This window comes from Oryctolagus cuniculus, chromosome 17 (assembly GCF_051225735.1).
Source record: "Oryctolagus cuniculus isolate XC-2025 breed Fujian yellow rabbit chromosome 17, ASM5122573v1, whole genome shotgun sequence".
In the NCBI taxonomy this organism is placed as follows: domain Eukaryota; kingdom Metazoa; phylum Chordata; class Mammalia; order Lagomorpha; family Leporidae; genus Oryctolagus; species Oryctolagus cuniculus.
Genome location: NC_142883.1, coordinates 5,919,130 through 5,945,447, shown reverse-complemented (window position 1 = coordinate 5,945,447; position 26,318 = coordinate 5,919,130). Strand labels below are relative to the sequence as shown.

Genomic DNA, 26,318 nt, shown 5'->3' with positions numbered 1-26,318 from the left:
CGCGCGTCCCGCGCCTGGCCGGGGTTGCTAGGCGACGTCCAACGCTGCTCTGGGCAGTTGGAGTTCCGCAGGAGCCGGGGACCGGGGCTTGGGCGCGTCCCCAGCCCGCCGGCAGCAGGAGGACCGGACCCCGGGTAAGGGGCGCGGGAGAGGGGGGCGGGGAGCCAAGGGGAGCGCCCAAGCCCCTCCAAGGGCTTCCTTCCGGGACAGCCGCGCCAGGACCTGCGCGCCTAGTCGGGTCCGGCCCGTCCGTGCTCGCCCGCGGCTCCGGGCATCTGCGCAGCCAGGGACCCTGCAGCCTCCTCCGCGCCCGGCGCTGACGCAGCCGGTGTCCTGGAGGGGCCGGGGTTCCCAGCTGCGTGGTGGGGTGGGGGGAGCAGCTTCTGATGCGAACCGAGGGCAGGAAGCCAGGGGCGTGGCGCACCTGTAGGTGGCGGTTCGTTTACGGGGGTCCTTACTGTAGCCCCCTTGGGAGTCCCTGTAAAGGTCAAGGTCGCATACGTGCTGGTTCCTCCCCAGCCTGGGCCAGTCCTCATCCCCCACCCGAGCTGAGCGGTCACCCTCAGTGCGGCTTGCCCCAGCTCTCAGACCCTGCGTTGTCTCCGTCCCTGGTTGGTTCAGATTCTCTGCTTTTCAAGGCCAACACAGGCAGAGCAGGGCAAGGCGGGAGAGCTCTGCAGGGAGCCGGGGTAGCCGGTTAGTGTCACATTCAGGCACTCAGCAGGTGACAAAGTGAGTCTAGGGGCCCCTCTGCGCTAGGTGCTGGGGACAGGGGTCTTTCCCTGGAGGCAGCACAGCCGTGCTTGGGGGGCACAGGTGCACACAGACCAGCGTTGCTGTCCACCTCTCCCTGCCCTCACACCCCACCGTCAGCAGTTCCAGCCTCAGGGGGTGGGATTGGGGCCTTCCTAGTGGGTCCACCCCTTATGACGGTGGAGTCCCCTGGGGCCCCGGAATTCCAGGAGGTGCACAAGGACACGGCACAGAAACAAGGACGCCTCCCCTGTGTCTTCTGCCCTCGAAGTCCCAGGCGCTTAGACATGGCGGGGGGAGGGGAGGCTGCCCCAGGGCCCAAGAAGACGACACTGTTGGGGTCCCCGTGTTCCGCCCCGGCTTGCCTGCCTTTGAGCTGCCGCCCTGACCCTCGTCCTCCCCGGCACTCCCTGGGCCTCCCTCTGCAGCCACAGGAGATGCACCCTGGGCTTTCCCTGCCCGGTGAATTCGGTCTGCGCAGTCAGCGATGGCTCTGGTCCGGTGCCACAGGCGGTTGTGTTTCTGATGTCCGGGCAGGAGCGGCCGGTTTTGCATGGTTCAGGGACCAGCGTCCTGCACACCTCTACATCCCTGGGTCTCTCTGCCCTCTGACACTCCGAAAAGGGCACTGATCCTGCTAGGCCCCGCCCCCAGGAAGCAGAATACCTGTGTCTTTGAGAGTCTGGCTCCGGTTGGGTGGTTCTGGGGCTGGAAAAGGGATGAGCAGTTTGTATGGGTGCAGAGATGGCCCTGCCACCCTCCTTCCCGCTCAGCCCTGCCCCAGCGGCTCCAGGGCCCGGAGCTGCCCCTCGCCCCTGCTGCGAGGTCCTGAGACAGCCATAGAGTGGGCATCAGTGTAGCCATTCGGGGACTTACGGGTGCTGCGCCCAGCGAGCGTGGCTGTGAGCTGCTGTCCGCAGCGCCTGGAGCACCGCAGGTCTTTCCTATGCTCTGGATACAAGTCCTCCGTCACACAGAGGACATGCAATGTCTTCCGCACGTCAATGGCTTGTCTCCTCCTTGTCTTCTTTTTTTTTTTTTTTTAACAGGCAGAGTGTATAGTGAGAGAGAGAGACAGAGAAAGGTCTTCCTTTGCCGTTAGTTCACCTTCCAACCAATGGCCGCCACGGCCGGCGCGCTGCAGCCGGCGCACCGCGCTGATCCGATGGCAGGAGCCAGGTGCTTCTCCTGGTCTCCCATGGGGTGCAGGGCCCAAGCACTTGGGCCATCCTCCACTGCACTCCCGGGCCACAGCAGAGAGGTGGCCTGGAAGAGGGGCAACCGGGACAGAATCCGGCGCTCCGACTGGGACTAGAAGCCGGTGTGCCGGCGCCGCAAGGCAGAGGATTAGCCTAGTAAGCCACGGCACCGGCCTCCTCCTTGTCTTCTAAGTTCCAAGCGCCAAAGTGTTTACTTTGAACGAAGTCCAGTTTGGCATTTATTTTTCTTTTTCTAAAGATTTATTTGTTTATTTGAAAATAAGAGTTACAGAGAGAGAGAGAAGGAGAGGCAGAGAGAGAGAGAGAGAGAGAGAGAGAGAGGTCTTCCATCTGCTGGTTCACTCCCCAAATGGCCAAAATAACTGGAGCTGCGCCGATCCGAAGCCAGGAGCCAGGAGCTTCTTCCAGGTCTCCCACGTGGGTGCAGGGGCCCGAGGACTTGGACCATCTTCTACTGCTTTCCCAGGCCACAGCAGAGAGCTGGATCGGAAGTGGAGCAGCCGGGACTTGAACCGGTGCCCATATGGGATGCCAGCACTGCAGGCGGGGGCTTTACCTGCTATGCCACAGCGCCGGCCCCTAAATAAAATTAAAAAAAAAAAATGCAGCTGCAGCTACTGGACCAATTGCCTAGGCCCTTCCCCCTCCCGCAGCCAGACTGAGAACCCAGCCCCCCCCCAGACCCCCACCTGACCACACCCCTCTGCCCCCCTGCAGCAGCCGTTGCCATGGAGATTGTGTACGTGTACGTCAAGAAGCGCAGCGAGTTCGGGAAGCAATGCAGCTTCTCTGACCGCCAGGCCGAGCTGAACATCGACATCCCGCCCAACCCCGAGCTGGCAGAGCAGTTTGTGGAGCGGAACCCGGTGGACACGGGCATCCAGTGCTCGGTCAGCATGTCGGAACACGAGGTGCGTCCTGCCCCCCGGTGGCGGGGCGGGGGGTGGCTGACCCAGGCTGGGGAAGCTGGGGGCCGGCCGGGGGGGGGGCAGGGGCCATAGGAGGGACTGGGTCCCAGGCAGGGTGCGGTGCCGAGGGCAGGAGGGACCTGGCCGTTCCAGGGCGGGTGAGTGTGGACCCAGAGGGGCTCCTGCACCACGGCTGGGGAGGGGTCTGGAGGGAGGGAACGGCTCAGCTTGAAGACCGCAGAAAGTCCTGCAGAAGCTTCCAGACCGGGGAGCTCTAAGCGGAGAGAAATGAGGTCTGAGCGCTCCGTGCCTGTGTGGCCCCGGGCATCAGCTCCTGACCGGCTCTGGTGGCGCGCGAGGCGCACGAGGCACTGGCCCCAGCCTCGTGGGTGACTCAGCTCAGAGGCAAGCTGCTCTCCCAAGCTGATTACCACGGTGGGGACGATGGCACCCGTGCTGTAGCCAGCAACAGTGACGCCAGGCTGGCCACACCCCTGAGGCTCTCCTGCCGGGAGCCAGCCCTCGCTGGCTTACAACCGGACAGTCCCTATGGATTGCTTAGTGGAAACAGGGCTTCCATTGGGGCACTGGGGAAGCTGTGGAGGTCAAGGGTCATGATGATTGCACAGGGGTGTGGCTGATAATGCCCCTGGGTTTTCAAAAATTTGTTTAAAGAGTTTATTTGAGAGGTAGAGTTTTAGATAGAGAGAGGGGGAGACAGAGAAAGATCTTCCATCCGCTGGTTCACTCCCCAAATGGTTGCAATTGCCAGAGCTGGGCTGATCTGAAGCCAGGAGCCAGGAGCTTCCTCCAGGTCTCCCAAGCGGGTGCAGAGGCCCAACGACTTGGGCCATCTTCTACTGCTTTCCCAGGCCACAGCAGAGAGCTGGATCAGAAGTGGAGCAGCCAGGACTAGAACCGGTGCCCATGTGGGTTGCCGGCACCACAGGCAGAGGCTTAACCTACTACGCCACAGTGCTAGCCCCAAATTTTCAAAAATTTTTAAAAGAATATTTGTTCATTTATTTGAAAGGCAGAGTTACAGAGAGAGAGAGAGAGAGAGAGAGAGAGAGAGAGAGGAAGAGATCTTCTATCCACTGGTTCACTCCCTAAATGGCCACAGTGGCCAGGGCTGGGCCAGGAGCTTCATCCGTCTCCCGTGTAGGTGCAGGGCCCAAGCACTTGGGCCGTCCTGCACTGCTTTCCCAGGCGCATTAGCAGGGAGCTGGATCGGAAGTGGAGCAGCCGGGACCTGAGGTGCAGGTACCGCAGGTGGTGGCTTCACCTGCTACGCCACAGCCCCGCCCCCTGAATTCTCATCTTTATTTGAAAGGCAGAGGCACAGAGATTTTCCATCACTGGCTCACTCCCCAAGTGCCTGCAGCAGCTGCAGCTGGGCCAGCCCAAGGCCAGGGCCTGGAACTCCATCTGGGTCTCCCATGCGGGTTTCAGGGACCCAGGTACTTGCGGTATCGCCTGCTGCCTCCCGGGGTGCACATTAGCAGGGGGCAGGAGCTGGGGCTGGAACACAGGTGTGCTTGGCACCCCCAGGGGCATCTTGACCACGGCGTCCTCACCGGTGCACCAAATGCGTGCCCCAGAACTGTGCACTTGAAAGTGGTCAACATGGGCACCTTTGTGTTGTGTATGATTTGACACAATAAAAACAAATGAGGAAAAAGGAGGAGGGAGGCATGGGGCCCGCTGAGCGGGCAAAGCCCCCCACCCCCCATTCCCAAGGACCAGCACAGCAAACCCAGATGCGGAGTTGCTCCAAAAGTCTCTATTTCCAGGGCGTCTTCGACGGTGCGATAGAGGAGGACCCTTCACATCTTTTTTTCTTTGGAATCTCACAAAACAGGTCCATCAGGGTTCAGGGCAGAACTGGAGAGAACTGGAGCACCGGTTATCAGCTGCAAAACTGCTTGGCTCCACAGGGTGGCGCTGTGTGGCCGCCTGTGACCCCCACCCCTGAGGACCAGGAAGCTCCTGGCTTCGTGGCTTTGGCCAGAGCACCTGGTGGGGCTGCCCCCGACAGCTCAGGCCCTGGAGCCCCCCCGTTCCGGGTTGACAGAAGTGGCTGAAGGTCCCCCCCCCCGGGGAGGGGGGCCAGATGGCCGTCCTCTCACCGCCGCGCTCTGTTTAGGCCAACACAGAGCGGTTTGAGATGGAAACCCGCGGGGTTAACCACGTCGAGGGGGGCTGGCCCAAGGATGTGAACCCTCAGGAGCTGGAGCAGACGATCCGCTTCCGGAAGAAAGTGGAGAAGGACGAGAACTACATCAATGCCATCACGCAGCTGGGCTCGGTATGGACTCCAGCTCCAGTGTTGGGACCAAGCGGGTGGCACAACCCGGCTGTGCCTGGCCCTGCGTGGCCTCGTGCAGCACTGGGGGTGGGGGGTGGGGCGGGAGGAAGCCAGAGGCCAGCCCTCGGGAGCGTGCAGTCGGGGACCTGGCACACGGGTTAGCGGTGGGGGAGGCACAAGGGCTGAACAGGCCCTGGGAAGGAATTGAGCAGCGGGAAGCCCGTGGGAGCCCCACCCTGCAGGCAACAGGATCACGCATGCATGCATTCGTTCAGCAAGTTTGGAGCAAGCACACTGAGTTTGCAAAACTGAACCTCACCCGTATCCTGGGCCCCAAGACTTTGCAGCCCACTGGGGGCCAAACCAGGTGTAGACACAGTGCTATTGCCACCTACCCAGGCGTGTCTCAGTGCTCTCCACAGAAGGCAGAGGAAGAAATGCTATAAGAGAAGGGGCTGCCTGCCCTGCTGCCCCGTAAGGAGGGAGTGACAGTTTCCTTCTGTAGGGACCCCAGAGGGCTTCCTGGAGGAGGTGCTGTCAGTGTACTGTGCCTTTATGGGCTGTGTGTATCTGTGCTGTGTGCAGACCCCCAAGAACCCACAGGACATGCCCCCATTGAAACCGCGGGAGGTGCAGGGCCGTCTCAGCCCGGGGAGTCGGTGGGGCCCCCCTTTCCTGCTAAGGACCCCCCGGCCGCCCCCCCTCCCCCTCCCAGATCATGGAGCACTGCATCAAGCAGAACAACGCCATCGACATCTACCAGGAGTATTTTGACGACGAGGAAGCCGTGGAGGTGACGGAAGAGGCGCCTTCGGCCAAAACCATCAACGTCTTCAGGTAGCTCAGCAGCCAGCCGGGGGCGTGGCCAAGCTGTGAGGCCCTCCCCCACCACCACCCCGGCTTCACCGCCCTAAAAGTCCGGTGCTCCTCCCTTCCCCCCGCCCCCGCCCCTCCTGGCGCCATGGTCCGCCTCTGAGTCTCGCAGTCCGTGGCCTTGCTCGGTGGCTCCCTTCACTCTGCGGCAGGTGTCCCGCCCCCGTCTTGGTGGCCGCTGCGTTTGGAACGCAGTCTGGCTCCCAGACTTCTCGGGAAATTGAAACCCAAGGCCTCCTCCTGCTGTTAATGGTGCTAAGGAGGTGGTTTTGGGGGGAGGCGGGGCTTGAGAGAGCCTGGGTGAGGCCCAGCTGCTGTGTCTGCTCCCCGTGGCGTCACCACTGCCGCCCTCCAGCCTGGTCGGAGGCCACGTCCCTGGGCCTGGATTTGGACTTGAACTTCCAATACCTTCTTATAAAGTTAGTTTTCCCAGGTGTCCCATTGTGCTACAGCACGCTGGCTGAGACAGGGGCTCAGGCCTTGGGTGCTGGGTAATAAACACGCCGTTGTGTGGGGGCAGCATCCCCGTGCACCTGCTGGCCTCCCGGAAGGACATTCTGGTCGCTTCCACGCTGGGCGATTGCGGTGAGAACTGCTGGCGACACTCATGTGCAGGCTTTGTTGGACACGCGTTCGACTCCCACAGAGTAATCCCGGACTCCCTGCCCGCTCTTTGTTATGACGGTGACGGAAGAGAAAGGCTCAGAGCGCTGGCTCGTCGGCGCACCTGGGACTGGGCCTGCGTGTGCTGGGTCGCTGTCCCCGCTTTCTCTCTTCTCCATCTGGACGGCTGTGAGGCTGGTTCTCCGATTCCCGGAGTCTTGTCAGTTTCATTGGGAAAAACCGATTTCTCTGAGTGCTTCGATATATGTGAATCTTTTTATTTATTTTTTAAAGATCTATGTATTTGAAAGAGTTACAGAGAGAGAGAGGAAGGAGAGACACACAGAGAGAGGTCTTCCGTCCGCTGGTTCACTCCCCAAATGGCCGCAATGGCCCTGGGCTGGGCCAGGCTGAAGCCGGGAGCCTGGAGCTTCTTCCAGGTCTCCCATGTGGGTGCAGGGGCCCAAGCACTCGGGCCACCTGCTGCTGCTTTCCCAGATGCATTAGCAGGAGGCTGGATTGGAAGCAGAGCAGCCGGCACTTGAATTGGCGCCTGTATGGGATGCTGGTACTTACTATAGATGGCGGCTTTACCCGCTGCACCCAGCACCAGCCCCATTGAACATTTTTTAAAATATCATCAATAAGAAGTTTGGGGAGGGGCCTGCGCTGTGGTGTAGCGGGAAAACCCACCACCTGCAGCGCCAGCATTCTATATGGGTGCCAGTTCAAGTCCCAGCTGCTCCACTTCCGATCCAGCTCCCTGCTGTGGCCTGGGAAAGCAGTAGAAGATGGCCCAAGTCCTTGGACCCTGCACTCCTGTGGGAGACCCAGAAGAGGCTCCTGGCTCCCGGATTCAGATCAGTGCAGCTCTGGCTGTTGCGGCCAATTGGGGAGTGAACCAGCGGATGGAAGGCCTCTCTCTCTCTCTCTCTCTGCCTCTCTTTCTCTGTGTGCAACTCTGATTTTCAAGTAAATAAATAAATCTTAAAAAAAAGAAGTTGGGGGAGCGTCCACTGCAGCCTCCCCGCACCCTTTGCTCCCCCTGAAGGGACCCCCAGGAGGTCAAGCGGACGGCCACGCACCTCTCCTGGCACCCCGACGGCAACAGGAAGCTGGCCGTGGCTTACTCCTGTCTCAACTTCCAGCGGGCCCCCTTGGGCATGAGCCACGAGTCGTACATCTGGGACCTGGGTGAGGAGCGTGGGGTCCTGGCGGCCAGGGCGGGCTCCAGGGGCAGGGCCGAGGCCGCAAAAGCAGGGCAGAGGGCAGGCGGAAGCGGAGGGCTGACGACCCAGGAGGAGGAAGCCGCATGGCCCTTCCCTGTCTGGGTCCAGCACAGCTGGGCGGAGCTGCATCAGAGGCCGGAGGCTCCCTCCGAGTCTAGAGCCTCCATCCGCACGGGATGCTGATCTTGGTCCCTAAAGAGCATATCCGGGCCGGCGCCGTGGCTCACTAGGCTAATCCTCCACCTTGCGGCGCCGGCACACCGGGTTCTAGTCCCGGTCGGGGCGCCGGATTCTGTCCCGGTTGCCCCTCTTCCAGGCCAGCTCTCTGCTGTGGCCCGGGAGTGCAGTGGAGGATGGCCCAAGTGCTTGGGCCCTGCACCCCATGGGAGACCAGGAAAAGCACCTGGCTCCTGGCTCCTGCCATCGGATCAGCGCGGTGCGCCGGCCACGGCGGCCATTGGAGGGTGAACCAATGGAAAGGAAGACCTTTCCTTTCTCTCTGTCTCTCTCTCTCACTGTCCACTCTGCCTGTCAAAAAAAAAAAAAAAAAAAAAAGAAGCATATCCGAAAGACGCTGCCCAGCTGGGAAGGGGCCTACAGGGGAGGAGAAGGGGGCTCGTGCCTCTGGCCCACCTCTGGGGACGTGTCCCCTCATCCCTGGCCAGCAGGGGTTGATGGCCGCAGCCCGGCAGGGGCAGGTGGTGGTGGGCCCCACCCTCCGCTGTTCTCGTGGGCGCCAGGTGCAGAGCTGGGGCTTGAGGCTCCTAAGAAGCTCAGTGGGTTCCTACAGCGACCCTTCCGGTACACACCGCTCGGTCCCCAGTCCTGGAAATAGAGCCAACGGCAGGTGCACACCTCCCAGTCCCCAGAATGAAACCCGCCCCTCCACGGAGGGCAGAGAGGAACCACAGAGCAGCTTCCGGGCTCCCCCGTGCACCCCCACCTGTGCGAGGGGCTCCACTGCTCGGCCCGTCTCTCACCAGGCCTAGGGGTTCGTTTTATAGAAAACCCCAACAAGCCAGAAATCACGCTGAAGCCGTCTTCCCCGCTGGTCACCTTGGAGTACAACCCCAAAGACGCGCACGTGCTCATCGGCGGCTGCTACAACGGGCAGATAGGTGAGGGGGCCCCAGGCACGGGCTGTGGGGGACCTGGCGGGGCAGACAGACGGCGTGAGTCCGGCTTTGCCGAGGGCCAGCAGTGTCTGCAGCTGGGGTCCTTCGAGGAAATCCAAATTCCGTGTGCGGCGAGAAGTTTTAAAACCGCAGCTCAAGTCAAGTGGGGGCCCAGTGGACCAGACCCCCCCCCCAACCAGCTGTCAGGGGCTATGAGACTGCCGGGGGGGGGTGCCGGGGACACCCACATGGCTTGGAGGATGAGCTGGGCAGCCTTCCTCCTGGGCCGCTCCTTGCAGGGTTGTGAGGCGTGGGTGTTAATCCCTGGCGTCTTGGGCAGAATTCGCCCACGGAGCCGTCTGCTCCCAGCTGTTCTCTATTGGAGTGTTTGTTTGTTTGTTTGTTTGTTTTTTGAAAGAGTTACACAGTGCCGGTAAGGTAAGGTAAAATCCGCTGGTTTTCTCCCTAATTGGCCACAACGGCCAGAGCTGCACTGATCTGAAGCCAGGAGTCAAGAGCTACTTCCGGTTCTCCCATGCGGGTGCAGGGGCCCAAGCACTTGGGCCATCTTCTACTGCTTTCCCAGGCCACAGCAGAGAGCTGGATCGGAAGTGGAGCAGCCGGGACTCGAACCAGCACCCATTTGGGATGCCACACTACAGGTGGCAGCTTTACCTGCCGCGCCACAGCACCAGCCCCCTATTGGACGTTTTTGAATGACAAATTCCGCCTCTTTCCCTGAGCCAGGTCTCTTTCGGTGCTCCGTCTCCTCTGGGATCTGTTTTGGGAGGTTCTGTGTCTCTGGGGGCTTGATTCCCCCTCCCTGTGGGCGCTTTTCCCTTCTTCCTCTGGTGGTCGGAGCCGGAACGGCTGAGACACTTCTCAGAAGCGCTGGCTGGCTCCTGGGCGAGGGGCTTCGGCAGTCTCCCTGGGGAGCCGGAGCGGGGCCAGGCCAATGTCAGGAGCTGTGAACTCAGCCCAGGTCTCCCGTGTGGGTGGCAGGGACCCAAGTTCTGCGCCATCCCTGCTACCTCCCAGGTGCACTAGCAGGAGGATGGATTGGAAGCAGAGCCAGGGCAGGAACCCAGGGACTGATAGGGGGTGCGGACGTCCCAGGGGGTTCCTTAACCAGTGCCACAAACACCCTGACCACCCCACGTGCTCCTCCGCTGCACAGCACAGCAGGGGCTCCCTCTGTGGGCTTCCTGCCTGTCTCCCCAGTCCTATTCCCCGTGGCCCCCCAGGGGTGGAGTGTGGTGGGTGACATGCGACCGGGGCTCCCGGAACAGATGAAGCTTGCACACCGGGAGTCCTGGTGGGGGCTGGTAGGAAACTCAAGCTGTGACCCCAAAAAGCCACAGACCTGCCGATCCCAAGCCGTGCTCCCTGCACCAGGGGGGGACGCCAGTGCCCCCATTTACCCCTCCCTCGTCTCCTCCCCTGCCAGCCTGCTGGGACACCAGGAAGGGCAGTCTGGTGGCCGAGCTGTCCACCATCGAGTTCAGCCACCGGGACCCCGTGTACGGTACCATCTGGCTGCAGTCCAAGACGGGCACCGAGTGCTTCTCAGCCTCCACGGATGGGCAGGTACTGACCGGCCAGGCCCCGGGGCCGGGCGCAGCCGCAGGTCAGAGCCGCCCAGGGGCGGTCGCCTTTTGCCTTTTGGTTTTTAATTGGCTGCTGAGCGGTGCACAGGCCTGGGACAAACTCCCAGGAGTATGGAAGGGCAGGTGGCGAAATGCCTCAGCAGGGAGCCGGACTGAACGTGGAGCACCCGATGCCAGCATTAACCCATTTCACCACAGTGCCGGGCCCCAAAGTGCCTTCCCGCGTCCCTGTCCCCGGACTCCCAGCCCTCCCGGAGGGCGTCACCTCCCGCCTGCCTTCAGAGATGGTCTCCGAGCAGACACCTGCCTCCCGGCTCCCGCCCCTCACAGCTCACACACTGCTCTGCCCTTGAGGTTTCCACTCACCGGGTGCTGCAGACGGTGCCATATTCGGGGACTGTGCGGTGTGAGCGGGCCGGGATTTATGTAGGTGGGTTTGCGGATCTTGCTGGTGCCCGCAAGGTGGAGCCGAGAGAATGGGACTGCCCGGCTTTATCACTCTCCTGTGCAGGGTTGCCGGGCCAATGCATGTGCACGTTTTGAACGAGTTGTATTTATTTGAATGATAGAGCCGCACAGAGGGAGAGAGGGGAGGAGAGAGGGGAGGAGAGAGGGGAGGAGAGAGGGTCTCCTGTCTTCTGCTCCCCAAATGCTGGCATAGCCAGGACTGGGCGTGGCCAAAGCCAGGAGCTAGGAACTCCGTCTGGGTCTCTGACAGTATCTGCCTCCCAGGTACACTAGGAGGAAGCTGGGTCGGAAAGGGAGAAGCCAAGACTTGAACCAGGCGCTCCGATACGGGACATGAGCGTCCCAAGTGGCGGCTTAACCTGCTACTCACGACACTGCCGCCCTGTGTGTGCAATTCTAACGCTGCCGGTGTTAGCATAGCCCGAGACCTTGAAGGAGGGACTCCCAGGCCACACTGGCAACCTTGCCTCAGCAGGCCTGGGGTGAGGCCCAGCACCGGGCTTTTGTGCTTGGGAACCTTGAGCCATTGCGGCGATTCTCAAAGTGTGATCACTCTCAGGGGTTGCTGGGAGGTCCAGACACAGCCTTTTTCTTCCTTTTTTTTTTTTTTTTAAAAAAGATTTATCCATTGATTTGAGAGGCAGAACATCAGAGAGAGGAAGGGAGAGGCAGAGACAGAGGTCTTCTATCTGCTGGTTCACCCCCAAATGGCCACAGTGGCCAGGGCTGGGCCAGGCCAAAGCCAGGAGCCAGGAGCCCCAGCTGGGCCTCCCACGTGGGCGGCAGAGCAGCCCAGACTCCAGCAGGCGCTCAGCTGTGCAGTGCCGGTGCAGGAAGCAGCAGCTTAGCCCGCTGCGCCCCAGTCCTTGTGCCCCGCTGTCTGGTCCCAGGGGCAGGGGAGGGAAAAGCCCGGGAGAGCAGGAGACCCCCCCCCCAGGTCTCCAAGCGGCCCCCTCTCCCCTGGAGGTCATGTGGTGGGACATCCGCAAGATGAGCGAGCCCACCGAGGTGGTGGTCATGGACATCAGCAGGAAAGAGCAACTGGAGAACGCCCTGGGGGCCATCTCCCTGGAGTTTGAGTCTACGCTGGTGAGTGCCCCCTCCCGTGCCTCCCCTGCCTTCCAGCGCCCGGGCAGGGCAGTGGGGTGGGGGTGGGGAAGCAGCAAGGACAGGCTGTGGCTGAGGGCTCCGCTCCCGGGGAGTCCCAAGGTCCCGCCTCCTGCCAGGCCTCCGCGTGGTCGTTACAGCTACCTTCCAGCAGGGGGCAGCAGAGCTTCTTGGGCAGGAAGCCATTCTCTTTTTGGGCAGTGGCCGGGCTGGGCAGAAGGCAACCTCTCAGACAGCACAGGACTCCTGAAAAGCCCTGTGGGACAGAGGGGGCCCTGCTCGGGACCCACCTGGGGAGGCCTGGCCTCCAGCCCCTCCGCCCCACCTCTGTCTCCCGTGGGGCCCTGGGCTGGTCACTTCCCTTCTCCTGGGACAGGGACCTGAGGTCAGAGGGGGCTCCCTGGGAAACCAGGGCACAGGCATGTTTCCGGCGTTTGCTAACTGAGAAGGAAGGAGAGAGAAACGAAGTTGAGCAGTGATGCCCGTGTGTCCCGGGCAGGAAGCTTCTAGAAGCAGCGAATGAACTCTTGACTGTACAGCAAGGAAGCAGATGTCCCTGGCCCGGGCTATTCCTGGCTTGGTTCTCACTGGAGCCCAGGCCTGGCTCCCGGGGAAGCGCCACCTGTCTGCCCTCACCCTGGAACCCCGTGGGGCTCTGGCCTCATACCTGCCCCCCCGGGGGGGTGGTCGCCCAAGGCCAGGGCATGAATGCTGGTGGGGTGAGGTGGGCGGTAACTCAGCTGAGCCCACGCCTGGCCCAGGGGCGCCAGGCACTGTGGACGTTGGTGGCATCAAGGCCACGCCGGTCCCTGCCAGAGGGGAACGGGTTGTGGGGGGAGGCGGGTCTCTGGGGGCTGGGCTGGGGGCTCTGCCAGGCTCACGGGTCACTTTGTCCACTCACTCGTTCACCAGCCTTGCCCAAGCTCCTACTCCATGGCAGGCCACCGGGGCTACATCAGTGACCAAAAGGGACCAGGGTCTGTGCCCCCGGAGCTGGAGCTCCAGCCGGGGGGAGAGGCAGCCAGATACAGAGCAGCGGCCCGTATCCAGGGGGGCACCGCCAGGGCCTCCCACCCCGCACCCCGTGTGTGCCTGAGGCCACGGAAATCCCCACCCTCTGGATTCGTGCAATGCGCACACAGCTGTGATAACGGGTAATTAGCAAATGAGGCGCAGTCTGCAACACACGGCCGTCCGTGTAATAAAACTGAACAGCTGTGGCACTGTAGGGCAGTAAAAGCCGCGTGGGTGTTTCCCGTGATGACAGGACCGCACCACGCCCGCGTGGCAGGCGTGTGGCACACCCCGGGCCGCTGTGCCGCTCCCTTGAGAGCCACAGAGCCAGTCTGCCGGCCAAGACGGCTCCTCGGGAGTGCACGGGCAGCCGGCGGAGGGTGGGGCTGCGCACAGGTCAGAACCCGCACGCCGCTGGCGTCGGAGCGGCTGTTCATCTTTGCAAGCTTCCTTTGGGTCCCTCGGGGGACCCAGGGTTCAGAGGAACCGCAGAGGCAGACCTGCGGGTGATGGGGTCCCCACGGTGCCCAGCTGGAGGGGATGAGAGGCCGGGAGGCAGCCTGGAGCCTGCGCACTGAAGCCGCGCAGTGAGGTGGCAGGCGGCAGGGGCGGGCCTGGAGGGCCCTGTGGGCGATGCAGGACGCTGGGCAGGGGAGACGGTGATTGGCTCACATCGCAGAGTGACCGGCGTGTTCCTTTCCCGTTGCTGCCTCTCGAATTATCATGAGTTAGTGGCTTCAAAAGGCATGCATTTATTTATTTAAAAAATTACCTGAATGTGCATAGTTTCAGGCAGTTTTAAAAAAGATTTATATGTTTGAAAGGCTGTTGGGGTGGGGGAGATCTTCCATCTGCTGGTTCACACCCCCACATGGCTGCAACTGCAGGGCTGGGCCAGACCCAGGCCAAAGCAAGAAGCTGGAACTCTATCCAGGTCTCCCACGTGGGTGCTCCCCCTGGTGGTGGGACAGGAGATCTACCTCCCCGTCTCACTTCTCACTTTTCTTTCTTTCTTTTCTTTCTCTCTCTCTCTCTCTCTCTCTCTTTTTTTTTTTTTTACAGGCAGAGTTAGACAGAGAGAGAGAGAGAGAGAAAGGTCTTCCTTTCCGTTGGTTCATCCCCCAAATGGCCGCTACGGCTGCGCACTGTGCCGATCTGAAGCCAGGAGCCAGGTGCTTCTCCTGATCTCCCATGGGGTGCAGGGCCCAAGCACTTGGGCCATCCTCCACTGCCCTCCTGGGCCACAGCAGAGAGCTGGCCTGGAAGAGGGGCAACCGGGACAGAATCCGGCGCCCCAACCGGGACTAGAACCCGGTGTGCCGGCGCCGCAGGCGAAGGATTAGCCTAGTGAGCAGCGGCGCTGGCCTCCCTGTCACTTTTCACTCTGCCTTTTAAATACGTGAAATAATTTTTTAAAAGATTTATTTATTTGACAGTCAGAGTTACATGGAGAGAGAAGGAGAGGCAGAGAGAGAGAGAGAGAGAGGTCTTCCCTCTGCTGGTTCACTCCCCAATTGGCCGCAGTGGCCAGAGATGCACCAATCAGAAGCCAAGAGCCAGGAGCTTCTTCCGGATCTCCCACATGGGTGCAGCGGCCCAAGCACTTGGGCCATCTTCCACTGCTTTCCCAGGCCACAGCAGAGAGCTGGATGGGAAATGGAGCAGCCGGGACTCGAACCTGCATCCACATGGGATGCCAGCACTGCAGGCAGCAGCTTTACCTGCGCCACAGTGTCGGCCTCATTTTTTTTTTTTTAAGTAAGGATGTTGGCTCCAGTTTGGGGAGCAAGAAAGGGCAGATCTGGGTGTTTTCTAAAGGTTTTATGGTTGCATCTTTAGTAATTTTCTGGTAGAAGGAAACTTCTTAATAAAACGATCTTTTTAAATAAAAACCTAGACGCTGTGCAGGGGCAGATTCAACACCCACAAGGCTCACGGGTCCGCGAAGGCCTTCCCCTCCCAGTGTGGCCCTCCCCTCTCTAGCTCACCTGTCCACCTGGGCACTGAGGACACAGCACCGCGTGGGTCCAGGTCTTGCCCGCGGAGGGCCCCAGTCTGGGCTGGAGATTAGGCGCGGAGCAGAGAACAGGCAGAGCACGCACGGTGGAGGGGCTGCGCTCAGAGCCGAGGGGGGAGCCCTGGATCAGGAGTCCGGCCTTCGCCCACACAACCCACAGGGACACGAGCATCTGCTAGGTGGCCTGTTAGTGGCCTCGGAGCCAAGAAAGATGAGCTGGGTCCCCCCAAGGAGCTCACAGCCTCGAGGAGGGACAAACTGCATCGCTGACCCCCCAGTGGCGTCCTTAGGGCTGGTGGCTCTGAACTTGCAGGGGCATCCAACCCAGCCATTGCCACAGCCAGTGTCACTGTCGTGCCAAATGAGGCTCTCCAGTGGCCTGGGCCACATGGCGTCCCCTCTGCAGGCCTGGTCTACTCTCTCTGTAACCCAGCAACAGCAAATGCTTCGCAGACACAGGGATGTCCTGGGGAGGGGCCAGTGGTGACCTCCAGCGGCCGGGAGAGTCAGGGATGGTGTCCCCACGCCTGCGGTCCTGCAGCAGGTCCCCCGAAAAGGGGAGACCCGAGGAGGCTGCGCAGAGTGGGGACAGCTCCCCAGGAGAGCTGGGGCACAGCCCGGGCCGAGGCCTCCTTCCTGCACCTGCCGACTCCCAGGACAGGCTGCTGGCCTCGAGGCTGAGCCCTGAGCTGGTGCCTCCCCCTCCACAGCCGACCAAGTTCATGGTGGGCACCGAGCAGGGCATCGTCATCTCCTGCAACCGCAAGGCCAAGACGCCGGCCGAGAAGATCGTGTGCACCTTCGGGGGCCACCACGGCCCCATCTACGCCCTCCAAAGGAACCCCTTCTACCCCAAGAACTTCCTCACCGTGGGCGACTGGACGGCGCGCATCTGGTCTGAGGACAGCCGGGAATCGTCCATCATGTGGACCAAGTGAGGCGGGGGAGGGAGGGACCCCGGCCCACGGCACCCGTAGAGTGGAGAGAACGCCCTTCGCAAACGCCCGCGCTGGCGTGACGGGGCCTCATTGCGGGGCGAGGTTCCATCCCCAAAGCTGGCTGCTTCCAAGGCTCCGCAGAGGAGTGAGTTTTTCAAGATTCATTGTTGTTTGCTGCAAAGACAGAGGGACGGAGCGAGCAGGAGAGGGCCAGAGATCTCCCACCCACTGGCTCACGCCCCAGATGCCCACGACAGCCAGGGCTGGGCCAGGCTGAAACCAGGAGCCAAGAGCTCCACCCGGGTCTCCCGTGGGTGACAAGGGGCCCAAGCACTTGGGCCCGGGGGCTCATGAGCAGGAAGCTGGACTCGGGAGCGGGGCCAGGACTGGTGTCCGTCGCTCCCGTATGGGATGGCGGGCGTTGGGATCCATGTCTTAGCCAATTCCTTTGTCACGGCTTCTCACGGCCCCTTGGGTCCTGCAGCTGCCGGAGGATGGGCCTGGGCTGAGCAGAGCCCTCGCCCTCACCCTCAGGGCTCAGTCCCAGAGGGAGCAGGTGGGCCTGGGTCCCACAGCCCGTGTGTCTCCTTCCTCTTGCACGGTGGTCAGCAGATCTAGTAACAATACAGGAGGATGGGCGGCGCCGCAGCTCACTAGGCTAATCCTCCGCCTTGCGGCGCCAGCACACCGGGTTCTAGTCCCGGTCGGGGCGCCGGATTCTGTCCCGGTTGCCCCTCTTCCAGGCCAGCTCTCTGCTGTGGCCCGGGAAGGCAGTGGAGGATGGCCCAAGTGCTTGGGCCCTGCACCCGCATGGGAGACCAGGAGAAGCACCTGGCTCCTGCCTTCGGATCAGCGTGATGCGCTGGCCGCAGCGCGGCAGCCATTGGGGGGTGAACCAACGGCAAAAGGAAGACCTTTCTCTCTGTCTCTTTCTCTCACTGTCCACTTTGCCTGTCAAAAATTAAAAAAAAAAAAAAAAAATCCAGGAGGCCCAGTCCAGTGTGAATTCAGGGGAGGGGAGCGTCTGGCACAGCACTTCCGGTGCTGCTGGGGACACCCCCGTCCCACCCACATCCTGGCCCTGCTCCGATCCCAGCTTCCTGCCCCTGTGCACCTGGGAGGCAGCAGTGACGGATGGCCCAAGTACTAGGGTCCCTGGGAAACCCAGAGCGAGTTTCAGGCCCCTGGCTTCAGGTTGGCTCAGCCTCAGCGGCCGCAGGCATCCAGGAGAGTGAACCAGCGGATGGCAGATCTTTGTCTCTCTGCCTTTCAAATAAAATGAACATAAAACAATAATTGTCGCCGGCGCCGCGGCTCACTAGGCTAATCCTCCGCCTTGCGGCGCCGGCACACCGGGTTCTAGTCCCGGTTGGGGCGCCGGATTCTGTCCCGGTTGCCCCTCTTCCAGGCCAGCCCTCTGCTGTGGCCCGGGAGTGCAGTGGAGGATGGCCCAAGTGCTTGGGCCCTGCACCCCATGGGAGACCAGGAAAAGCACCTGGCTCCTGGCTCCTGCCATCGGATCAGCGCGGTGCGCCGGCCGCAGCGCGCCGGCCGCGGCGGCCATTGGAGGGTGAACCAACGGCAAAGGAAGACCTTTCTCTCTGTCTCTCTCTCTCACTGTCCACTCTGCCTGTCAAAAAAAAAAAAAATAAAAAATAAAAATAAAAAAAAAAAAAACAATAATTGTCTTTCAGAAAAGACGAATGATTTTTTTAAAAAGTCTATCCCATGGGCCATTTGAGACAGACTAAAAAATATCTGCCGTCAATCCCCGGTTAGTCTTCGCTCGCTTCTCCCAGTGGGGCTCGCTTAGTTGCAAAGGAGTCTGGGAAATGTAGTCCTGGAATGTAGTCCACTGGAAAAGGGAACACTGGGCTTTGGTGGGGAGCTCGCAGGCTGCACCGTGGGCACGCACGTGTGTGTGTGCGTGAACGTTTCTCTGAAAAGTGCACCTTGTCACGGGGGAGACTCTGTAGGGCGGGAAACGTAGCCCCCTCCTGAGCTCGGAATCGGATTTTCCCGGCACTTCCTTCCTTGGGCTCCTCCTGGTGAGCTCGGAGCCCGGGGCCTGATCCGGCAGCTTGCACCTGCTGCCTGGGGTTCGCCACGGAGGAGCACCGGGAACCGGCCCACAGGAAGGACCATCGTCAGAGCTCTTTAAAGAGGTGCCCGCAGGGGCTCGCGCTATGGTGCCATGGGTTAAGCTGCTGCCTATGATGCCAGCATCCCATACGGGCGCAGGTTCAAGTCCCGGCTGCTCCTGGGGAAGCAGTGGAAGGTGGCCCAAATGCTCGGACCCCTACATCTACCTGGGACACCTGGATAAAGTTCCAGGCTCCTGGGGCCAGCGTTGTGGCACAGTGGGTTAGACCCAAGTCCTTGGGCCCCTGCACCCACCTGGCAGAGCTGGATGGAGCTCCTGGCTGCTGGCTTCAGCCTGGCCCAGCACTGGCCGTTGCAGACATATGGAATGAACCAGTGGACGGAAGACCTCTGTCTCTCCCTCTCTATCTGTAACTCTGCCTTTCAAAATAATTTATTTAAAGAGCGCAGCCTGTGAGTGTGGGCAGCTGAGGTTGGCCCCAGCAAGAAGTCAGACACAAGGAAGAACTTCCTGCCTAGCAAGGCTCTGACAGCCTGGAGTCCAGGAGCCTCTTGGTCCCTCCCAGCCACAGTGGCCTCTGACCTGTGACCCCGGCTCCTACAGGTACCACATGGCCTATCTCACGGACGGTGCCTGGAGCCCCACGCGGCCAGCGGTTTTCTTCACCACCAAGATGGATGGGACTCTGGACATCTGGGACTTCGTGTTCAAGCAGTGCGACCCCGCCCTCAGCCTGAAGGTCACGGGCACCCCCTCCTCCACCCTATGCATCCAGACCCTCAGCCAGCCATGGGCCCATGGGGGATGGGGGGCACGCGTGTGATCGGATGTGTCCTCGTGCCGGGAGCTCTGCCGGCCACCCACGGCTCTCCATTCAGGAACGTGGTGGGGTGGGCTCCTGCGGGGTTAAGGGACCCTTGCTGGTGGGGAATTAAAAGAGAGAAAGCAGCAAGTGCCTGGCGTGGCCTCCCCCAGCCTGAACTCGTGTCAGCGGGGCGCCAGCCTGCGGGGGCTGGAGGGAGATGAGGCTGGGGGCCCAGGCTGTGACACCGCGTCTCCGGGTTGGGGGCATCACCTGGGCTGTGGAGCCGGGGGCCCAGGTAGTCAGACAAACGCGACTTTGCTCCCCTTTTCCCGTTGCCTGGGTCTGCCCCGCCCCCCGACAGGTGTGCGACGAGGCCCTGTTCTGCCTCCGGGTGCAGGACAGCGGCTGTCTCGTAGCCTGCGGCTCCCAGCTGGGGACGACCACCCTGCTGGAAGTGTCCAGCGGGCTGTCCACCCTGCAGAGGAACGAGAAGAACATTGCTTCTTCTGTGAGTGCCGGCCGCCGGGGCGGGGCGCGCGCAGGGCGGAGTAGCCAGAGAGAGCCAGGGGTCCCGCCCTCCCAGGCAGGGAAGCGGTGGCCTCCGTGGGGCACCGCGGGGCCCAGAGTGAGCGCCCTGCGTGGGTGTGAGGCTTGTCTGCATTGCCCACGCTCATCCGCTGCGTAGCTAAGCTCCCTTGGGCTTTGCTTTTCCAGCGGCAACCCTGCGTGGTTCGCCTGGGTCACTCTGTCTAGTTTCCGACCTCCCGCTAGCTGCCCCGCCTCCTCCCACCGGCCGCTCTGTCCCCGTGTGTCCCAGATATTTGAGCGGGAGACCCGGCGGGAGAAGCTCCTGGAGGCGCGGCACCGAGAGATGCGGCTGAAGGAGAGGGGCAGGGCGGAGGGCAAGGACGAGGACCAGAACTACGACGAGCTGGCCGTCGACCTGGACCAGCTGGTCTCCAAGGCCGAGGAGGAGTTCTTCGACATCGTCTTCGCCGAGCTGAGGAAGAAGGAGGCGGAGGCCATGCAGAAGAAGCCAGAGACTGTAGGAGCCTTGGCAGGGGCGCGGGTGGGCTGGGGGCCGCCCGATGGGAGCCAGGGCCCCCGGGTTCTGCCTGCTGGCTGACCTCTGGGGGGACCTGACTCTGGCCACGGGGCCAGTGGGAGGAACTGCATCCTTCCTGTCTTCAGACCCCTCGAGGGTGGGAGCTGTGCCCCAGGCCTCTGGGCACTCTCTGTCCCCACCCACCATGGCAGGTGCACCTTGTATGTGCATGGTGGCCAACCTATGAGATCCTGGGGTCAAGGGAGCTGCCAGAAAAGAGTGGACCAGAGGGCCCGCGGGCTGCCCAGACCACCACTCATCTACAGCACTCTCTGGCTGCATGCCTGGGCCGGTCACTCCCCCTCTTGGTGCCCTGGCTTTGAGCTGGGAAGTCAGGAGGTTGACCTTGACCATCTGGTCCTGGCCTTTTGGGGGTCCACTGATAAGAGGCCAAGATGGGCCAGAGCCGAAGGTCAGCAAAGCAGGGAGGCCGCACAGTCAGGGTAGGGGACGCACAGAGTGGAAATAGGGGCCCCTCATTGGAAAGGATCGGGAGCGTCAGGATGACGGCACAGAGTGAAGTCCCAGGCTCTGAGCCACCGCCTAAAGCCCCCCCCCCCCGAAGCTGGCCCCTGGTCACGGACAGAAGGCTCCGGTGACAGAGGGAGACCAGAACTGGTTGCACCTGCGACCTCTTCCGTCTTCTGCCCCCTCCCCCGCTCTGAGGAAGGGGTGTGACTTCACTCGTTGCATTTGGAAGTGCCTGGGTGTGAAATGCCCGATTCTCATGCTGGCCGTGTGACAGGTGCGCCTGGAGCCCTGGCCCAGGTTTCCTCCACCCATCACCCTTGGCCCATCCAGGCCCCCAGAAGGCTGGCTTCGGCCACCTGTTGTGGTGCAGGGCGGCTGCCAGGCCCCTGCTGGGCGCTGTCATCCTGAAACGCTCTCTCCGTGACACTTGGAGCAATCTCAGGGAAGACTGCAGCCCCGAGGGGCCCCGGGCCGGACGCGGCAGATTCCCAAGGCCCCGCCGGTCCCCGTGCACCTGCTGGCTCTGAGCATCCCCGGGGCCTCTCTGGCCGGGGAGCTGGCACCGCAGACCCCAGGCAGGGCACCCAGCAGTCGGGCTGCTTTTGGCCTCCTGGGGTTCACACCTTGGGGTGGGCGAGGCCGGAGCCTCACCGACGTTTCCGGTGTCTTCCAGCAGCAAGAGAAACCCCCGGCTTTGGAGTCCGAGGAGGACATGCTGGGGGAGGAGGTGGAAGAGGAGGAAGGCGAGGAAGAGGAGAAATCCGCCTAGAAGGTCGGCCCGCGGCTGGAGCTTGGTTGCCGCCGGTCCCTTCATCGCCTGCCTCGTGGTCTCGCCCTGGTCGGACACTGGGAGCATCACGGCAGGGGGATGCTGACCGACGCAGCAGGGGCTGAGCGAGCCCTTGGTGCGAGCGAAGGGGCAGGGCTCGCCCCGCAGGGGCTGCCCACTGTCTCTGCCACCCCCGCACGTCCCGAGACCGGCTGCACCGCCAGCCTGGTCCTGGTTGTTTGGATTCAGCCTCTCACGGATTCCCCAGCTGTCACCTTCCTCCTGGAGCCTCCAGTGGGCCTGCCGCAGCCTTCGGCGGGGCCTCGGGAAGACGGGCCTGCCTTGTGGAACCCCCTCAGCCACCTGCGCACCAGGAGAAAACCCGCCCACTCCAGAGAGACTTCCTGAGCTGCTCCCCGGCCGCGTGCGCACTCAGCCCCAGCAGAGGCCTCCAAGTGCGCATGCGCATGAGCAGGTGCGGGCGGCGACCCCCGACCCCGCTCCTTCCTGTGCTTCCTCTGATCCCAAGTTAATAATAACAACAAGGACCAGTGCTTGTTGTGCATCCTGCATCAAGAGCTGGCCTTGTTATGTTAATTGATTTTTTTTTTAAGATCTATTTGTTTGGAAGGCAGAGTTGGGGGGGGGGGGGAGATAGCTCTCTTCTGCTGGTTCGTTCTAAGAATGACTGAAACAGCCAGGGCTGGGCCAGGCCAAAGCAGGAGCCCGGAGCTCCATCTGGGTCTCCCACATGGGTGGCAGGGTCCCAAGAACTTGGGCCGTTTTCTGATTTCCCAGGTGCATCAGCAAGGAGCTGGGTCGGAAGTGGAGCATCTGGGGCGTGAACCAGTGCTCACGTGGGACGCTGGCGTTCCCGGTGGCGGCTTAACCCGCTGCACCACAGCGCTGGTCCCGTGACACTAACTCATTCCCAGAGTCCCTGGCAGGCTTATCCTCCAGGCATCATCCTTCCACACTGGAGGAAGTGGAGGTGCTGGGAGAGGTGCCGGGACCTGCCCAGGCCACAAGGCAGTGAGGGGACGGGGTGGGGACCAGAGCGCAGGCAGCCCTGAACCCCAGTCGGCTGGGTATCCCCCCAGCTCAGCACAGGAATCCCCGCATCACCAACCACGCTGTCCCCGCATCTTGGCAGGGCTCCCAGGTGCCCTCTCGGATGCCAGTGTTAAGAATTGTGTGGAGGGGCCGGCGCCGCGGCTCACTAGGCTAATCCTCCGCCTTGCGGCGCCGGCACACCGGGTTCTAGTCCCGGTCGGGGCGCCAGATTCTGTCCCGGTTGCCCCTCTTCCAGGCCAGCTCTCTGCTGTGGCCAGGCAGTGCAGTGGAGGATGGCCCAAGTGCTTGGGCCCTGCACCCCATGGGAGACCAGGATAAGTACCTGGCTCCTGGCTTCGGATCAGCGCGGTGCGCCGGCCGCGGCGGCCATTGGAGGGTGAACCAACGGCAAAAGGTGGCCAGTAGGACGAGTGGGCTCGGCCAGGCTTGCGCTGCCTTCCTGCGAGGCACCTGGGCAGCGGGCTGCCCACCGTGCGGGACACAGGGCTCCTCCCCAAGCCGCCCTCGAGAGCTCCCTCTGAAAGCAGCGACTGTCTGCTCGAGGCCAGCCGGCACCCGATGGGGCACTTGGCGGTGTCTGGGAACAGGCCCACAGGACGGCCCCCACCCCGCAGCACAGGCCTGCCTGCCCACAGTGTCAGCGGGGTCATGGGGTCGCAGCAGAGACCCTCCCACTCACGGAGCAAAACCCACCCAGAAGAAATACCCCACGGGAAGCCCAAACTCCGCGCTGAGGCTGGTGTGCTGAGCTCCAGGACAGAATAACATTTTTTCCCCCGATATTTATTTCTTTGAAAGGCAGAGTGACACAGAGAGAGGGAGAGAGGTTCCACCTGCTGGTTCACATCCTAAAATGGCTGCCCTGGCTGGAGTTGGGCCAAGCTGAAGCCAAGAGCCAAGAGCCTCATCTGGGTCTCCCACGTGGGTGCAGGGGCCCGAGGACTTGGGCCATCGTCCACTGCTTTCCCAGCACATTAGCAGGGAGCTGGATCCAAAGTGGAGCAGCCAGGACTCGAATCAACAGTCATATGGGATGCTGGTATCGCAGGCAGCGGCTTAACCCGCTGCACCACAGTACCAACCCCGAGAGAACATTCTTGCTACTTTGGAATTTTGACCTTAGATTGTGGCTTGCAAAAGGGGGCCACCTAAAATGAATATTAAAAAATGAAGCCAGGGGCTGGCGCTGTAGTGCAGCTAGTAAAACTGCCACCTGCAGTGCTGGCATCCCATATGGGTGCCGGTTCGCTTCCTGGCTGCTCCACTTCTGATCCAGCTCTTTGCTGTGACCTGGGATAGCAGTGGAGGATGGCCCAAGTCCTTGGGCCCCTGCACCCATGTGGGAGACCCAGAGGAAGCTTCTGGCTCCTGGCTTCGGATCGGCGCAGCTCCGACCATTGCAGCCATCTGGGGAGTGAACCATCGGATGGAAGACCTCTCTCTCTCTCTGCCTCTCCCTCTCTGTGTAACTGACTTTCAAGTAAATAAATAAATCTTTAAAAAAAAAAAATGAAGCCAACAGGGAAAAGGGAGACAGCTGCTGCAGCTGCAGGTGCATGTGGATGGAGCATGGGCCGGGGCCCGATGGTCTTTGAGGAAGGGGCCAGGGGAGCCATCCCACCAGGCTCACAGAGAGGACCCTCACCAGCCTCACCCGGGGCTGCTGCTCATTCCCTTCCCGGAGGAGAGCAAAGCAAAACGACGAAGCATCACTGGAGAAACAGAAGTCACTGGCAAACCCCCGACGTGGGTGTGGAATGTGCGGCATGGAATGCAGAGGCCAAAGGACCGCGGCGGGGGAGGCAGGGGCACCCGGAGCAGAAGCAGGGGCTAGAATGAAGGCTGTGCCCCCAGCCCGGGCCCTCTGTCTCCCCCCCCCCCAGGAGGCATCACCACCCTCCTTTGGCTCCAACTGTAGGGTGCCACTTAGCCGAGACCCCGGCTGCTGGCAGAGTTGTCGTCCGCCGTCTGTTCCACGTGGCAGCTGCTGGATGGGACTCCGAGGAGAGACCCGCGAGCGGGCGACCTGAGATGTGGGTGACGCCTGCGCTGGAGACAAAGCCCACTGCCGGTGGGCTTCACGGTCCGCCCAGCATGCAGGGAGGGCCCTCAGAGCGCGGCGCCGTGTGTGCCAAGGCCCGATGGCCAATGGGACCGAGACGAGAACCGCTGAGAGAATCAGGGCTGCTTTTTTGTTTGTTTTTTAAAATTCTCATTTATCTGAAAGAGAGACAGAGAACTATCATCCAGCAAATAGGTACAACAGCCAAGTCCAAGTTGGGCCAAAGCCAGGAGCCAGGGATTCAATCCAGCTCCCCCATGCAGGTGGCAGGGACCGAATACTTGAGCCGCGCCCGGCTGCCTTCCAGGGTGTGCATGTGTGGGAGCTGGGGCTGGGATCCAGGCACCCCTAGAGGACATGCGGGGGCCCCAAGTGGCGTCTCCACTCCTGTGGCAAACACCAGGCCAGGGCCAGAGTTTTTGGAGCTGGCAGGCAGGGCGAGTGTGACTGTAGCTCGGGTGCTTGCCCTCTGGGCGACGGTCCCTCACTCGGCACCTGTCACGGAGCAGCGGAGGGCCCGGCCCAGCCTGTTGCCGGGCGGGAGAAGTGGAAAGCTAACACATGGACAGATGCCTGTGGAAGGGGAGCGTGCAAAGGGGCCTATCCAGGAAGGGCACGGGCTGTGAGAGGGATAAGAGGAGGAACCGGTCTGGACTTGAGAGGGAAAAGACCTAATCGAGCGGGACTCTGGCCCCCTGGGATTTGTTGGGACTGTTTAGGTTAAACGGCTTAAAAACCGGCTCAAATGCTGAAGTTCAGAGATTTACTGGCTCAAGAAACTTGGGAGACTGAGGCATCTCGGCTTCAGGTGTGGCTGGTTCCAGCAACCCAGAAGATGCTATGCGGTGCCTGGACAGGGGGAGGGGCTAGCACGAGCCCTGGTCTCCCAGGCTTCAATCGTCAACCAAAGCAGAGCGGAACAGTGTTGGAGGGGGCTGGGCAGGAGAGGAGAAGAGGCGGTTGTGGGGGAGCGAGGACCCGCCTGTACTTCCGTGTAGAGCCGCACCTTTGCCTTGTGGGAGAGAGGGCGGGGAAGGCAGAGCCCTCGGCAGGAAGCATAGGAGCTGGAGCCCGGGAGCGGCCAGGGACCAGGGAGAGGAGAAACCCCTGCGGACACACACTCTGCAGACTCGGGGCGGGGGGTGAAAGCTGACACAGCTGCAGGGCGGAGGGCATGGCGATTTCCCCGATGATGGGACGCCGTGGTGAGGAGCCCCTGGGAGGGATGCGCTGGGACCTCCCGCCCAGAAGCCCCTCTCACTTTTTATCCATCAACCTCCAATCGGGCTGGGACTCGGGCGTGCAGAGGAATAGAAAAACAGCCCCAGCCCAGCTGGCCAAGCGCCCCCGTGGCTGACCCAGGTGGACTGGATTCAGGGGGCAAGACGCGGGCAAGACACATCCTCAAAACGTAACTCTTGTTGGAGCCCGCGCTGTGGTGCAGCCACCGCCATCCCACAAGGGCGCCGGTTCAAGTCCCGGCTGCTCCACTTCCCATCCAGCTCCCTGCCAATGCACCTGAGAAAGCAGTGGAGGACCACCCAGGGGCTTGGGACCCTGCACCTGCGTGGGAGACCCGGAAGAAGCTTCTGGCTCCTGGCTTCAGCCTGGCCCAGCCCCACCGTTGCGGTCATTAGGGGAGTGAACCAACAGATGGAAGATCTCTCTGTAACTCTGCCTTTCAAATAAAAAAACAAAAACAAAAACAAAAAACTAAACCTTAGTTCTCTCACGGACCAACCAGGCACAGGGGCAGCCTGGCCAGAGG

General features: G+C 61.8%; 1 protein-coding gene across 3 annotated transcripts; it reads left to right on the top strand.

Moving 5' to 3' along the window:
* DNAI2 (dynein axonemal intermediate chain 2) lies at nucleotides 1-26,263 on the top strand. Of its 3 annotated transcripts, none has more exons than XM_070060363.2 (13): nucleotides 1-134; nucleotides 2,691-2,884; nucleotides 5,028-5,189; nucleotides 5,905-6,026; nucleotides 7,717-7,859; nucleotides 8,899-9,012; nucleotides 10,457-10,596; nucleotides 12,051-12,173; nucleotides 15,933-16,156; nucleotides 18,868-19,003; nucleotides 19,431-19,577; nucleotides 19,887-20,114; nucleotides 21,322-26,263. In XM_070060363.2, the coding sequence occupies exons 2-13, from the start codon at nucleotides 2,702-2,704 to the stop codon at nucleotides 21,412-21,414; spliced, it is 1,815 nt and encodes a 604-aa protein (XP_069916464.2). In that variant the 5' UTR covers nucleotides 1-134; nucleotides 2,691-2,701; the 3' UTR covers nucleotides 21,415-26,263. The 3 variants fall into 3 exon arrangements, with proteins under 3 accessions (XP_069916464.2, XP_069916463.2, XP_089174109.1); XM_070060362.2 differs by having other exon boundaries at nucleotides 21,319-26,263; XM_089317983.1 differs by lacking the exons at nucleotides 15,933-16,156; nucleotides 21,322-26,263 and having other exon boundaries at nucleotides 19,887-20,024.
* Nucleotides 26,264-26,318: the final 55 nt, after the last annotated feature.